This window comes from Chaetura pelagica, unplaced genomic scaffold (genome assembly GCF_000747805.2).
Source record: "Chaetura pelagica isolate M959 unplaced genomic scaffold, ChaPel_1.0 scaffold300, whole genome shotgun sequence".
Classification (NCBI taxonomy): Eukaryota; Metazoa; Chordata; class Aves; order Apodiformes; family Apodidae; genus Chaetura; species Chaetura pelagica.
Window position 1 is genome coordinate 214,979 of NW_009951945.1, and position 15,359 is coordinate 230,337.

A 15,359-nucleotide genomic window follows, 5' to 3' on the forward strand; every position below is an offset into this window, starting at 1 on the left:
CCAGATAAATTGCATGTGAATCTCCAGTCAGGTTTTTAAGCATGAGTCAGCACTGCTCCTCTCAAGTCAAGAGTGTGGTGATTTATCCCAGCTGAAATACTAGCTCATCTTTTTGTAAAGGTTAATCATCTTTTTGTAAAGGTTAAACTTCAAGCCTGTAGCTTTTCTCTGAACCCATGTACATGTAAAACACATTTGCTCTCTTGTAACTTACCATCCTGTTGCTCCTTGGAGAACTCGATCTGTTAGAAGGAAATCAATCACAAAAAACAACTTAGGAAGGGGGGGCTGGGGGAGAACCTGCTTGTTTTCTAAAGCATCCACGTCAATCCATGAGTCAAGTCCCAAAACAGCAAAAAAGTGTGGTCTGTCAGATGTGCAGAAGTAATGCAGATAGCAAAAGAGCTGTTAAGACTAGTGAGTTTTTAGCATTTGGAAGCGATTATGTCCTCCCTCCTTCCCCCATTGAAGTTTAACTTTTGTTTCACTTACCATTAATTTGGTCAGGAGTGAAGGACTGCAGTTGGGAAGAAAAAGAGAGAAAAGAACCAATACTGCTGAAAATGCACTGAGAGAAAGCAAATAGCACAAAGTAGCTGAGCACTCTCACCTCTGTCTTGCCTAATGTAATTAGGCCATGGCAAGCTAAACTAGAAACTTCCTTTGTAAAAGTGCATCACCAGATCTGTTTTTAAAGATTCCATTAAAATCTGCATCCCAGGGAAAGCCAGGGCAGTGGGTAAAAGCAACAAAAATCTCAAGTCTCTTAACTAACAAAGTTGTCAATGTACCATGGAGTCATTTACTGTTGTTAGTAGAGACCCATTTTATTAAGACCATTTGAAGTAATATTATTTTAAAAGCAGGTTTCTTAAATTAACATAAAATTGAACCAAACCCCTATAATTTGTTTTTCAAATTAATTTTTGACACAACATTCTTTATAAAGTACTAAACCATGATATTTTCTTATATAAAAGTATTGCTCTTTTCCTTTGCCACTTCAGCAGCTTCCATCCAATTTAAACAATCAAGTAGTAGACAGCACTAGCTAATAGTAGCCCTTCTGTCTGAAGCTACAGGTGCTGCAGATCTGCCCTTACCCCATGCAGAACTTGAGGCTAACTGGAAAACCTCCCACAGTCCTTGACCTTTAAGGAGGAAAGCCAAGCAAATTGAACTGTCTTCAGCACTGTCCTTCCCCCCACTAGAAATAACTTGAGCGAGAAGCCCAGTTTACTTCTGTGAAGTACCCTGACTTGCTGCTAACCATTAGTTTTTTGGTGGACCCACCATGGTTGAAAGTTGGAAAAGTTCAGCTGCAGACAGGCAGGAGGGACTAGCTGAGAGGTCTTGAGAGTGGTCCTGCTTTCTTGGCCTTTCTTCCCCTTATTTATCCAGTGGTGCTGACGGCATTGCCTGGATTAGGTGTCAGAAGGAAGGAGTCCCTCCCCTTGGCGAGTTCTTTAGCTTTCTTAGGGCAAAGTGACAGGAGGCTCCATGTCTTGATGGACGCCTTATGATGGCTATTTTTAGGAGGCTGGAGAGGCAGGGAGTGGTAAGCAGTAAGTTTGATCCGTGTCAGCACTTTCTGGGTCTGTTCTGTCAAGAGGGGATATTCCTTGTCCAAACCTACTGAGACTTCCCTGTAGGGAAGGATTCTATTTCTCCAATAAGCTAAGAAGTCAGCAAGCAAGATGTGCTGGGGGTGAGAGCTGCCACGTGTTGGTCCAGCTGGTTTTTTGTGTGGCTTGCAGGATGTGTTTGGTACAGCTGGATGGTCCTTCTACCTTTGATGGGTTTTTCTCAACCTCTTATGCCAATAATACAGCACTCGGCATTTGCTGCCTGTCTGCACAGTGTGATCCAGTTGTTGGCACTGAACAGATTAACCTGTTGATGGAGCTGATGTCTCATTGTGAAGCTCTTTCTCTGCACAGGTCATGTTTTCCAAGTTCGGAACACTTCCAGAAGAGAATTATTCATGCATTTTCATAGGATCATAGGATGTTTGGGGTTGGAAGGGACATATAAGATCATCTAGTTCCAGCCCCACTGCATGGGGTGGGACACTTCCCACTAGACCAGGTTGCTCCAAGCACCTTCAAGCCTGGCCTTGAACATTTCTAGGGATGAGGCATCCACAGCTTCTCTGGGCAACCTGGGCCAGAAGAAGAAGAATAATTTCTTCCTAAAGTCTAACCTAAATATTCCTTCTTCCAGTTTAAAGCCATTACCCCTTGTCCTGTCCCTCCGTGCCCTTATAAGAAGTCCCTCACCAGCTTTCCTGTAGCCTCATCAGGTACTGGAAGACCATCGTGAAGTATGCCTTGAGCCTTGTCTTTTCCAGGCTGAATGGCCCCAACTTTCTCAGCCTGTCTTCACAGGAGAGGTGCTCCAGCCCTCTGATCTTCATGGCCTGTTCTGGACCTGCTCCAACAGCTCCATTTGTTCTTGTATTGGGGGCTCCAAGAACTGGATGCAGTACTGCAGGTGGGGGGTTTCAGGAGGACAGAGTAGAGGGGGAGAATTGCTCCCTTTCAGCTCCAACTGAGTTGTTAGGATAACAGGGCAGTGGAATATTTGCATTCCCAGTAGCCTGTGCTCTCTAGGACACCCTTCCTCTAGGGCTGGAGTTCGATGAGCTCTGAAGCTGATACCCTGTGTGGTGAGAGGAAGTGCTGCTGAGGGATTTGTGATGTGGAGACAAAGGGCAAGCCATTATAGAAGCTAAGACCCCAAAAGGGTTTATGAACTGAAATTGGGACTGTTCATGGTGGAGAAAGGGGTTCTTTTTTCTTTTTTGGGGGGTTGCGAGTGGAAGGGTCGTGATGATGCAAAAGTAGCAAAGATTTATTCCCACCGTGTAGCATCCTCCAAGCCTAGATCACATCTCTGATTTGATGCTGTGAGACATGGTGAGCAGATTACAACACTTTGCTCAAAACTTGCTCTATTTTCCCTATCACCTCAATTTGTTCACGAGTGTCATGGTGCCAGGGTGGGAAAGGTGGTGTGATGGAAGACTCCCTGTTGCAAACGCAAATCTGTTCTCTAATTACTCCTTATTTCCTTTGCTGAATGTTCACTGCTCTTAGTTTTCTAATGTTAAAATGTGATTAGTGAGGGAAACTTTCTCCTTAGGTCACTTAGTTACCCTGAAGATTAACATAACCTTTGTGAAAGTATCTTTTCAGAACATTGAGGGCACTGAAAGAAGGAATCAAATCCAAGCAGACTTTACTGTTTGATTTTGTTGGTTTTGTGGTGTTTTTTTTTTTAAACTGAAAGATCAAAAAGGTCAAAATAATTGGTTATATTTGAGACATTAACCTCCTACCTCCTATTTTAAAAACAAAAGATACACTGCAAGGAGTTTTTTAAGCTTGCCACTTTAGCTGAAAAATAATCTGTCTAAACAGATTATTCACATTTTTTGGAGAAATATCTGGAAAATATACAGAGTGAGCAAAATACTTCACCACTAATCCTTCACTCTTGTTTTTCTGCTATTTGTGGTTTGTTGGCCTGTGGGAACAGGGGTGTGTTGAGGACTAAGTGAAGCCTTCATCAGGTGCAGTTGCATAGAGAAGGGGGGTTGATGCTTTTGTTTAAATTAGTTAACATAGGTCTAGCACGGTGCAGACCTCCTGATTAATACTGGCTGGGGCTCAGGCAGTGAGGAAGCTAATACAGATCTTGGCCATCAGTCCCAATGCATTGAGAGGACCTTTCTAAAGACTTTGGCAGAGCTGAAATGTTGTCTGGGTCAATGCAGTATGTTGCCTGTTGTAGAATTTTCCTTTTGCCCTCAGCCTCTTGCTCCTCAGTGCCTGCAGTTGAGAAATGTTCCTTGTAAAACAAGGTTTAAAATAAAAAAAAAATAAAGGAAAACTTTGCTTAATTTTCTCAAACTTTTTTTTCCTGATAAAGCTCTATGCTTTCCAGGTAAGTCTTATGATTGGCTAAAACAAAGTTCATCCCAAAATACTTGACATGTGATGCAGAAAATAATTGGGGCATGTTTGTCTTGAGCATGGAAAACTGATCTCTGGAGCAGCCATCTAGCTTGAATGGGCTGTCAAATATATAGCAATTGAGAGGGGTCTGCGTATAAACTGGTTTGATCTTTTGGCCATATGAGACTTTGGGCTGATTTTAGATGAGGAAGTACTGTAGCTCCACATCAGCTCTCGTTTTATTACTACTACTTTAAGAAAAGCTCATGCTGTAGAGTTTTGCTGGGGAGAAACACTGTACTATGGGCATGTTGAATTCACTTGAATCACCTGCTTTAAGCCAATAGGGTTTGTTGCAGCCTTAAAAGGCTACTTGCTTTGAGTGAGGGCACTTAAAAATGGCCTTGGTATAGAAAATATTTCCAACACTCCTCACAAGAAATGGAAATTAAGATGTCTGATTCTGTAAGGAGCTTTTATAACCTTCAAAAGGTAGAAAGAAGTATTTTGCAGTGATCTGACCTTTGTATTACTTGCATTGTCAGAGGATGTGGAGAGTTTCAGAGCTTTAGGGAAGAGGTTGAAATTTCATCAAGCTTGGTTTTGAAAAAAATGAATGACCCCCAGCAGAAAAAACGAAAAGATGAACGAGCTGCAACTCATGGAAAGACCAGGAGGACTTAGATTTCTCTAATTTGGCTTAAAAGTTATTTATGGGTAAATGTATTATCCATAAAGCTATCTGTGCCAAAGAAAAAAGGTGGTGTGATTGGGTTTTTTGTTTTGCTCTGCTTTTAAGTTTAAGGCTTTTCCTTGTACAATTCTGTTCCTCTTGTTGCTAGATAGAGGCATTTTGACCAGATCCCAGTTAAGCAGGGTTGGAGTAGATCACCAGCTGATAGTAGTCACCAGCTAAGCTGTGATCCCCTAATTCCTGGTGGGCACGGGGGACTGAGTACAGTTGTGCTGTATGACTGTAAATGTCTTGACTGGGTGAAAAGCCCTGGGAAAAATGCTGCTGGAAGTCAAAGCATTCAGCTGCCTCCATCTGCTTGTTACCCTTTGGGTGAGTTACACAGAAAGGAATCATCCTAGAACTGTATTAGAGAGTCACCAGATATTTCAAGGTAATGTCTCTGTAAAAGAGACTGAGTACATATCAAGTGTCTTGGAAAATCAGAGGAGAAAATGGGAGAGCCTTCTAGGATACTCACTGTATATTTAGCCACCTATTCAGGACTAGGGGGATTTTTTTTCATTTTGATTGGTGATAAACTAGGATTGTGCCCACAGCAGTTCATATGATACCTGCTCACCATTAATGCCTGCTCCTTGGTCAATACAGCTGCACATATTTTCTAGCAGACATCACTGAGTGCAGGATTACACAGCTCTCAGACCCCCTCTGAACAGTGGGCTCTTGTTCTGTCCCTCACCCTATTTCGACAGCTTGTGCGATCAATGCCACAGATCTTAGAGAGGCTATTTCTCATGTAAGTGAGAATCAACAGCCTGATGGATTTAGTCTCATGTCTTTTATGAAGCAGAAAAACAGTAGGAGCAGATACGCTCTTGAGAGAGCTTTGTTTTGAGAACAGAGCTGCCTGGGAATATAATTGAAGAAACAAATTTCTCTCATATATTAACAGTGTTTGTTTTTATTCTATGTGTGAGATGATACAAGGATTGAAAGAATAGTTCGAGATCTCTGTGTTTAATGGACTTAACTGCAGATGACTGTTTTTTGTCTTTTGTTTTTTTAAGTAAGCATTCTGTCTAGCTTGGCAGTTTGTTTTCTTTTAAAGCTTATAACTTTGCAGTTGCTTTATAGTTGTGCAAAAACTTTGGAATAAGCCTTGCAGGTAAATTATTGTGCACTTCTGAAATGTCTGGGAGCAAAACATGCACTGGCTGCACTGATCAAACCATTTTGCACAGATTTCATTAGCTTGGTGGGGAAAACACGTTCAGTTGGGCTCATTGAGGTGCTGAGATCTACTCTGGTATCCAGGGATAAAAAACATGGGAATGGTTCAAAGCTGCACCAGGACAGGTTTAGACTAGATATTAAGAACCATTTCTTTACTGGTCAAACACTGGAACAGGCTTCCTAGCGGGCTGGCCAATGCCCCAAGCCTGTCAGTGTTGGAGGCATTTGGACCTTTGGCATCACGCTTTAATTTTTGGTCAGCCTTGAATTGGCCAGGCAGTTGGAATAGACCGTCACCACTCCTTTCCAACTGAAGCAGTTTATTCGTTTGCAAAAGTATCCTTTTTCTAATTGCGTTTAGTTTTGCATGAATGCATAGCATCGAGATGTGTTAGGAAATGTGAGGCTCTGGAGCCCTGCTCTGGATAGGATTTGTTGTTTTAACATGCCTCCCAGCGGCGGTGCTAGAGTATTAACATGATTTAAACTGGTGCTATTTGACATTTAAGTGCTATGCGGTATGGCAGCCAGTTGCAAGTGTTTTTGGCAACGGGTATAAGATGTAATAAAGCCTTGGTAACTTGGGGGCAAATTTCCAACTTGGTTGTTTCATATCTCCTTACAGACAACTTCTTTTTTGACTTGTCATTGGCTAAATTAGTCACCTTCTTCTTCTTGCCTTATATAAGACACTCAAATATCTTGTTACTGTCTGTTACAAACTCTCTGTGCTTTAAGGGGCTTTAAGCACTAACTTATAAATATTTTGGGGGAGTTTCGATTAATTAGTTGATGGAAGAGAGACTCTGCCACACAACCACTGTTAAAACTTGAAATTCCTCTGTGAGCTCTAAAAACATGATTTTCTGTAATTTAATTTAAATTTCACTGTTTCTGCTCAAGTTTGTCACTCTTTAGATACTCCAAAGGCTATAGGTATGTAGTCACAGCCCAAAGCTGTAAAGTACTAATGTTGTTTTTTTGTAAAAAACTAGAATTTTCCAAATAATTTTGCAGGTTAGGGTAAGTGTGTACTAATATATATATTGGCAGCCCCTGCTTTTGATGGACTCCTTGATTAGCAGCACTTTAGGAAGAAAAGGAGTCAAAGTTCTTCTGGAAACTTTGAGAAGAAAGTGAAGTGGATTTTCTGTTGGCTTTTCCTTCTGTTTTTCACATGTCCCAAAGGGATATCTTGGTCTGATGTCCACGTTATCTGTCCTGGGACACCTTTATGCCTTGCCTGTGCAGTGATTAGCAACTGCCACCAAGGTGGGTCTGACATCAGTGGTGGGGTTCCCAAGGCAAAGGGGTTTGGCTGTGGCTGTGCTGCTCTGGGGTGGATCCCAAATGGTGCCATGTCTTGGTGGTCCAAGTGGCAGCAGGAAGCTGATCTGGACTGTCAGACACACCCTTTTACATCCCGCAAGGCTAGGTCATATTTGCACTTGTTCCCTTCCTACCTGAAAGGGCACTTGCGACTGGTGACCTTTTCCAACAGTTATATCAGACCTAGGGAATCTTGCTGGAATTGTTGTTGGAGCCAGATCAGGCAGAATCTGATGGCCTGCACCAAAATTTCAGGCAAAAACCTGCCAGTACATCAAAAAGCCCTTAGTCTGATGAGTGAAGCTCCTGGTGACATTCCTGTTGTCACTCCACAGCTTCCCATGGAGTTTGTCTGCAGTGGAATACCTCCAAGTGCTTCAGCTGACACTTGCAGCTCTGCTTGCCTGCCAGCCCAGAAGCTTTCTGTCAGTGCATTTTAGTGAGTTTCTCTCTGGTTCTATCCAGTGCAGTGTCTGTTCAGTGATGACCTACTTTAGCAGTGAATGCAATAAGAATTAAGGATACTTGGAGAAACACCTTTTACTGCCTTAAGAGCTCAGTATTTAAAATCAAATTATCACACAGGTTTGCTTCCACACAGCAGGCTTTGGCATGCATCACACAGTTACACAAGACCTTGGCAAGGTTTACTAGTTGATAGCTTTTGATTTTTTTTCTAGCAAAGATGTAAGTAGCTTATCTGCAGTGGGGCATGGCATAATGGATGTTCTGGGATTTCAGTCTTGCAAACACTAGCTTGGGAAACCTTATGTAGCAAATGAACAACACATCATGGATACTTGCAAGAACCCAGTCTTGTATCTCTGCTCATGAGGGGATAATCCAGTGTATCCTCGAAGTGAAGGAACTGGTGTGATACCAGATGAGGGTGCTATGCCCTTAGATGGCCATCTGCAGAGCACAAGTCTGTAAAGCACCCAGATCCCAGAACATCACAGCTAATGCTATGAGCCAGGGCTAAATCCAAGGACTGGTTGCATGTGCTGGGAAGGGCCCTTCAATTGCCCAGAAAAAAAATCACATTCCTCTTGTTGGTGATAGGGACTGAATTTAACAAATTTGGCCAAGATCAAGTGTATCCATTTCCCATGGCCTCAATTGCAAAACCAAGCATGAGACATCCTCATCATTCATGTCTCATCCCAGTTATTGCAGACATAGACCCACAGTAGTGCTGTTCATAAATGTCATGTTTCTTCTCACTCAGGCTTGAGTGGAAGATGAAAGCTGACAAAACAGATGAGTTGTCTTTTTGGGATTGTTCTTGGCCACACTTTTAACTAGGGGTCTCTTGAGAAAATGACCCATATGGTCGCTTTGCTTTTAATAACTGTTGGTTCCTGCTAATAGTTTTCAGATGCATCCATCACCCTGTTCTTCCCTTCACAGTTGTCTGATTTAATATCTAACCTTTGTATCTATTGTTCAAATCCAGGCCATGCTTGTAATAAAGAAAATTTGAAATATCAATTTGGTCTGGAAAGGGCTGTGCAAAGCAGATTGAGTTTCATGTTTTCTATGTAGGGAGAAAAGGGTCTTTACATTTCCATTTAAAACCCATTTCTTCCTCCCTGCCTTGACTTGCTTCCTGTAGTTGTTGCTCTATAGCCTAAGGTGAGCTGAGAAAGGGTTGTTGAGAGATTTGAGTCTCTAGCAGTTAGGTTTTCCTGTTACTTAGTTTTATAGTCAACAGATGGTGCTCAAAAATAGAAAATCCCATACGAGCTGCTATTAGTACTAGCAAGTGACCAAATATTTGCTTTTATTGGGTTAGTTTAAAATGGGAAAAAGAGGAACAGAAGAGGGTGAAAGGCCTGTCACAACTTCTGATGGTGACAGGCAATTTTGAGGTGCCTGCATTTACAAGAACCCAGCTTGAGACCCCTTCTGGAATAAAAAAACCAACACAAAGCCAGGAAGCACCAGCCTGACTATCTAAGAGTGTGCCCCAGAAGGCTCAGAAAACCAGATTATCTGGAGGTGAGCCCAGCAGGGCATCTGAGTGGAGGGGCACCTCCAAAAGAATTGCTCCGTGTGTTTATAAACCACCTAATTGCTTGTTTTGGAGAATACTGTGGTGTCTGATGCCAATTTAAAGTTAAGTGCACTGTCAAATGTGGCTTATTTGGCTGATGTAAACCCTTCTTAGGCAGCTTTACCCTTAGCCACTCCAGCTGTAACAGTTAGAAGGGGCTTGGCTGTCTCTTTATAAAAGCTATCAGAGCCTTTCTGTGACTTTGCCTGTTGTGGGGCTTCCCAGGTCATCGTGGCACTGCAGCCTGGCATTCCCAGTCACCACTCATTAGCAGCAAGCTCTGACATGGCGTCTAGTTCCCCAGAGGAGTAGAGGGGACCCTACTGGGTGCCCTTGTTCCAAGTGCTCAGCCTCCACACCTGGTAAATCAGTGCAAAGAAACCCAGGACAGGATCATTCACTGAATCAGAAGCTTAGTTTTAATACTCCCTGGCCTCAAATTTGGAGCTGGAAATGGTGCTGTGGCTTTTCCCATACTGAGACTTTGGTGGTTGAATGGAAGAAGGATGCAGGATTATTTAATGTTAAGTAAGAGAGTGGGCTGAAATTCAGAAAATTTTTATTACCTGAATCTGCCATGTCTCCCAGGCAAATCACTCATAAAAATTGTGATGACCTCACTGCCTTAGGCCACTAAAGGTGAAAAAGGACAACCCAAGGTGGCTGGTTGGGACCTTAGGAGGTGGTTCAGTCCCTCTCCAAAGCAGGGTGAAAGGTACCATGGTACCTGAAAAACCCACCACTGCAGGTGTCCTGTCTGCCTGGGCAGCCGTTCGTTGATACGGGGTTGCACGTGAGAGGGGAAGGTGAGGGACAGAGGTGACATGTGTTACCCTTAGGGGCAGTGTGGGTTTCTGTTTTGCCTGCCAGCACTGCTGCGTGGTTGGGTGGACTCCCCTGCTACAGGGGGAGCAGTTTCCATCCACCGTTGCAGCCCCTCTGAGGCACCCTGTGCCTTGCCTGGTAAGGGCATGATGAAAAGCAGAGGAGATACTTATAGAAAGATGTATGCTAGTGATAGGCATGCAGGGCAGGGGCTGGGTAGTCCTGTCACCTCCATCACACTGCTCATATCTTCACTTGTTTGCAAATAGCAGTAGTAATGCTTATGTGCTGCCTTTAGTGTTAAAAGAACAGTTTTATCTTAATACCCCAGGGCTTTCCACCCCTTCAAAATGGAAAATATTTTGTCTGATATTATCTTTAAAAAGAAAGAGGGTTTAGGGAGACTTTTTTTTTTGCCTCAGTCTGAGTCTGGCAAAACCTGGAGCATTCTTTGTGCTACTAGTATATAAATCCTGCTGTTATAGAGAGCTGTCTGGGTAAAGGACTGAATGGCAGAAATGCCTCAGACAGCAGCCTACTATTTTTTAAATCTGATAATATACTACAGAGTCTATTTATGTAAAGTTGGATTAGCTAGGATCACTGGAATTGAAAATTCTATTATCTCCTAATGAACTGGACAGAGAAAGCTATAAAATATTAAGTTATTTAGTAGGAAATTTAGCTTGCATTTCCCTTCATCTCTGGAGATGAGTGAAATGTGAGGTCTAATCTAATTTTCAGACAGTATTCTCAAAACTAGTGGGCTTTTTTGTGTAGCATTTAATATGATCACTCCAAGTATTTCAAAATGTCTTTTTATTCTCTTGCTCTGATTTTTCTTTGCTAGTGGGTTCATTTTCAGTCTTATGAGAAGCTACATTCTGCTTCAGAAAATACTGCTGATTGTAAACAAACTTTAAGAAATTAAACTAAATGGGTCATAATTTTTGAACTTATTAAGATACCTGAAACAGAATTCATAGAATAGTTTTGGTTGGAAGGCACCATTAAAGGTCACCTAGTCCAACCCTCCTGCAGTGAGCAGGGACATCTTCAACTAGATCAGGTTGCTCAGAGCCCCATCCGACCTGACCTCAAATATGTCCAGGGATGGGGCACCTACCATGACTGTGCAACCTGTGCCAGTGTTTCACCAACCCCATTGTAAAGAATTTCATATATGTAGTTTAAAACTACCCTCTTCTAGTTGAAAACCATTACCCCTTGTCCTATCACTACAGATCCTGCAAAAAAATGTTGTCCCCATTTTTCTTACAAGCCCCCTTCAGGTACTGGGAGGCTGCCATAAGGTCTCCTTGGAGTCTCTTCTTCTCCAGGCTGAACAACCCCAGTTCTATCCCTGTCCTCATAGAAGAGTAGATCCAGTCCTCTTATCATTTTTGTTACTCTCCTCTGGACCTGCTCTAACAGGTCCATGTCTTTCCTCTTCTGAGGACTCCAGAACTGGACGCTGCAATCCAGGTAGAGTTTGATGAGAGCAGAGGGGGCGAGTTGCCTCCCTTGACCTGGTAGCTATGCTGCTTTTGATGCAGTCCAGGATGCTGTTTGCTTTCTGGGCTGCTAGCACACACTGCCAGCTCATGTCCAGCTTTTCATCTACCAGTATCTCCAAGTCCTTTTATGCAGGGCTGCTCTCGACCCCTTCATCCCTCAGCCTGTGTTGATACCAAGGTTTGTCCCAACCCATGTGCAAGACCTTGCCCTTGGCCTTGTTTGAACGTCATGAGTTTCACACAGGCCCAGTTTTCAAGCTTGTCCACCTCCTTCTGGATGGTAACTTATCCCTTCTATCAGGAGTCTTTGTACTCTTTAATAAGCATGACTCCTTATGTAGAATTTGACAAATTGGTCCTGGGACCAATCAGCTTCTCAGGTAGGAGGAAAATAACTATTTATAGTGTTACCTAGAGAAACAGTTCTGTCTCATCATCTCTTTAAATCTTTAATCTCCCTATCATCTTTCCTAAGTGAAGAATTTCCCAACATGGAGTTTTCTTCAAAGGATCAAGGCAACAATCTGACCTTGGTCAGCATGAAATCTAAAAGACAATATGAGATCTAATGGAAATGCAGTCAAAGGGGGACTTCCAAAAGACTCTTCCACTTCGTTGCTTTCAGTTTGCAGCAGACTGCAAATTCTGGGCAAATATGTAAAAGTGAGTAGAAATAACCTGAAATGTTTCCATCTGTCGCTTTCCAGCTCATGGTCTCTATCCATGATTGTTGTACAATACAAGTGAAAAGAGAATAAAGTGCCAAATCCCTCCCTCCCTTTTGTAAAAAGAACACAACTGTTTAGTTTTGTTTCTGCTTTTAAAGACAAGCCATGCTGATCTCAAAACACATGACCAAAGGATCATCAGATGGTTGCAAAAATTTGAAAAGGAATTTGAAGGCAAGTGGCAAAGTAAGATTTGGCTTTAGTGCAGCACTTTGGGAAAATGCTGCATTTCAAGTTTCAGTAACCCTTTCCTTTCCACATGCACCTACTTTGGTGGTGTTTGGTTTGGGTTTTTTTTGGGGGGTGGTGTTGTTTTCTTTCTTTTAAATTTAGCTTTACCAAAGAGGTCAGACTGATACCGATGTGGTATAAAGTTTGGAGGGCCACACTCTAAAATACTTCTGAAACCACCAGGCTTCACTGTTAAGCCATGCCCCATGCCTTACACTCCTCCAGCTACTAAAACAATCAAAAGCTCAGGCAGGTCAGCAAATCTGTCGGCTGAGGTTACTCATTCATTTCACTGCAGTCCCCAAACCAGAGCCAACCACACACAAGGCTTCACTGCAGGTCTGGGGCAGGTCTCTGCAGATTTTCCCCTTGGGGAGCACTTGGGGCCCACAATCAGCACACTTTCATCCCTTTACCTTGATGCTCTTGAGATCGATTGCGGGTTCTTTGGGTTTTGCTGGTGCTGGCGCAGGTGCTGGAGCTGGCGCTGGTGCGGGCGCTGCTGCTGGTTTCTTTACATCCTTCTTTGGTGCCATTTTGTGTTGCTTAAACTTGAAAGTAAAGCTGTCCTCCCCCAAAAAAACCTTTTAAAACCCCCCAAAGCCTTAAAAGTTATTCCCAGGAGAGGATCAGTGGTCAGAATGAGCTACAGCCTGTGCCCTGGAGGTGGACCCGCTGTGCTAAACTCTATAAGGGCATATATATATATTTCACTTAGTGCCTTGTACAGTCCTGACACATGCAGCTGGATTGGACAGCTTGCTAATCAAGGGGGATGTCATTCCAGCTCGAGCTATAAATGGAATGTGAGAGTTCAGGGCTTCATAAGATCAGGAGACTTCAGTGGCTTTCCTCCCCCCTTCTTCAGAAACCCCAACTATCTGCCCTGTAGTTTTTATATTATGCTTGTAAAGGAGAGGGGAATATCACAAATCCATCTTCAGATCAGCCATTGCCATTTGAGCATGGATTGAACAGTCCTTTTTCTCATCAGAATTTGTTCTGCTCGAGTAATATTTTTTTTTTTTTCTTTCCTTCCCTCCCCTTTCCCCCCATGCCTGTGTAGTGCTCCAGAAGGATTTGGTTTCAAGTAGGAATTTTGACTTTCATGGCTGGGAAGATCATAAATTTGCAACCTCGTTTGCCTCTCTCCACACAGCCTCCTCCTCTGCCTCCTTCTTTTACAACAAAGTGTTGATCAAGCAAAGGCTTTGGGTGTTTAAAAATAAAGCAGACAGATACGGAATACACTGCAGTACCTTCAGCCAAGGCATCTCTACCAGATCCTGAGTGTCTTTCAGCTGTTCTTAGTGTTCCTTTCTGTCATGTGAAGGCTGTTTTTAAGATTCACAATTGCTTCCTTTAACATTTTTCTTTGATCTTCTTTTTCCTTTGCTGGGGATAAACTGTGTCCAGATAGAGTGGAGATTAGGTAGATGTTTTGTTCCCACACAAAAGGTTTCCTTTTATAATGTATTTATGATTGGAAATTCATCATCAGACAAAGGAAGCTCTTTTGTTCTTACCTTGTTTGCCTTTCCATCATGTGTCTCTTGTTTCTCTTTCCACTCCTCAATCTCCTGCTGGACCTCCCTGCTCCCCATGTTCTTCAGGAGACACAGCTTTCAGGAGCAATCAGCTTATTTGTTGCCAGTAGACTTTTTCTAGCACAGCCAAACAGCTTCTCTTTCAAACCCAGTGGTTCCACTGGGTCCATATGATGGAGATTTTTTGCAGAAAATCCAGTACCCATGGTTGTGCCTCTCTTTTCCAGCAATCTCTGTCCCATTTACTTTCCAGGCTCCCCAAGTTCTGTACCAGTAACTGCAAGGCTTTTGATGGGGACTCTTATCTGTCTCATGAGGTGTACTGTGAAGTGTTTTGTAACTAGCAATTTAGAGTCTGAAGGCCTGGACAGACAATTTGCACCCAAAATCTGTCAGGATATCTTGCATTTCAGATGAGCATGTTTTAAGGAAGGTAAACTGAGATTGAGTTGCTAAAGGTGTGTTTTATGTAAGAAAACCTGTGCTCAGAGTTCTTTTGCCACAGCCTGTGACCTTGAGCTAGGAAAAGTTTTGGAAGAGAAGTAATGCATACAGTTTGAAGCCTTGGTTCAGTCTCTGCTTTAGAAAACGTAGACCAGGAGAGATTTTATTTCCTTTCTTCTGCCTTGAGTTTTGTGAATGCTTTGGGGCAAGAGTCTGTGATTTATGAGCTCTGCTGGCTGTCTTCAAGGTGCTTGATGGAGGGATCCCTTTTCTGCTGGTCTGCCTGGGAAGATGATGGTGTGGCCTCTTCAGGACTGCAGGTTAGCAGAAGCCTGTGGGCTGTCATCCCCAAGGGGCTTGATGAGGACATAACCAGTGATGCTGGCATTTTACATCGCACAAACCAAACTTTGGCAAAATACACCAGGGGAAATTCATCCTGGAAGTGTACCTTGGGTTAAAATAGCTTAAAATAATTTTTATGCATTTCTACATTTATGAGAACTTTTCAGTAATTGCAAGAAAGAACCAATGATGAGCTAATCCTTTCTACAATCTCCTGATGTTTGCAACAAAATAAGCCTATAAGCCACCATCATCAACATCCTAAAAGGAAGACAGGCTTTCAAAAATGAAGCATGACCTTAGAGCTGTGGCATAAGCCTGCAAGTATGCCTGGATGTGTTTCATGCTGCTGGAAGAGGAGGTATTGTGAGGAGCTGCTATAAAAAATTGTATATTGATCAGGTGAGAAGAAAAGCAGGTGCAAAGGAGGAGGAGTATGGCAGGTCTT

At 42.8% G+C, this 15,359-nt stretch overlaps 1 protein-coding gene across 2 annotated transcripts in view; it reads right to left on the reverse strand.

Annotated features, from left to right (window-relative positions):
- The window catches only part of MYL1 (myosin, light chain 1, alkali; skeletal, fast), a 21,644-nt gene extending 8,390 nt beyond the window's left edge, over nucleotides 1-13,254 (reverse strand). The window contains exons 1-2 of one of the 2 annotated variants that reach the window (XM_009996807.1): nucleotides 12,992-13,254; nucleotides 215-242 (exon numbers count right to left, since the gene is read on the reverse strand). In XM_009996807.1, coding sequence (XP_009995109.1) covers nucleotides 215-242; nucleotides 12,992-13,111 — 148 coding nt within the window. In that variant the 5' untranslated portion in view covers nucleotides 13,112-13,254. Of the gene's footprint in view, nucleotides 1-214; nucleotides 243-492; nucleotides 518-1,293; nucleotides 1,346-12,991 lie in introns of those variants that run through there. The other variant, XM_009996814.1, reaches the window with a different exon arrangement.
- Between the last annotated feature and the right edge of the window lie 2,105 nt (nucleotides 13,255-15,359).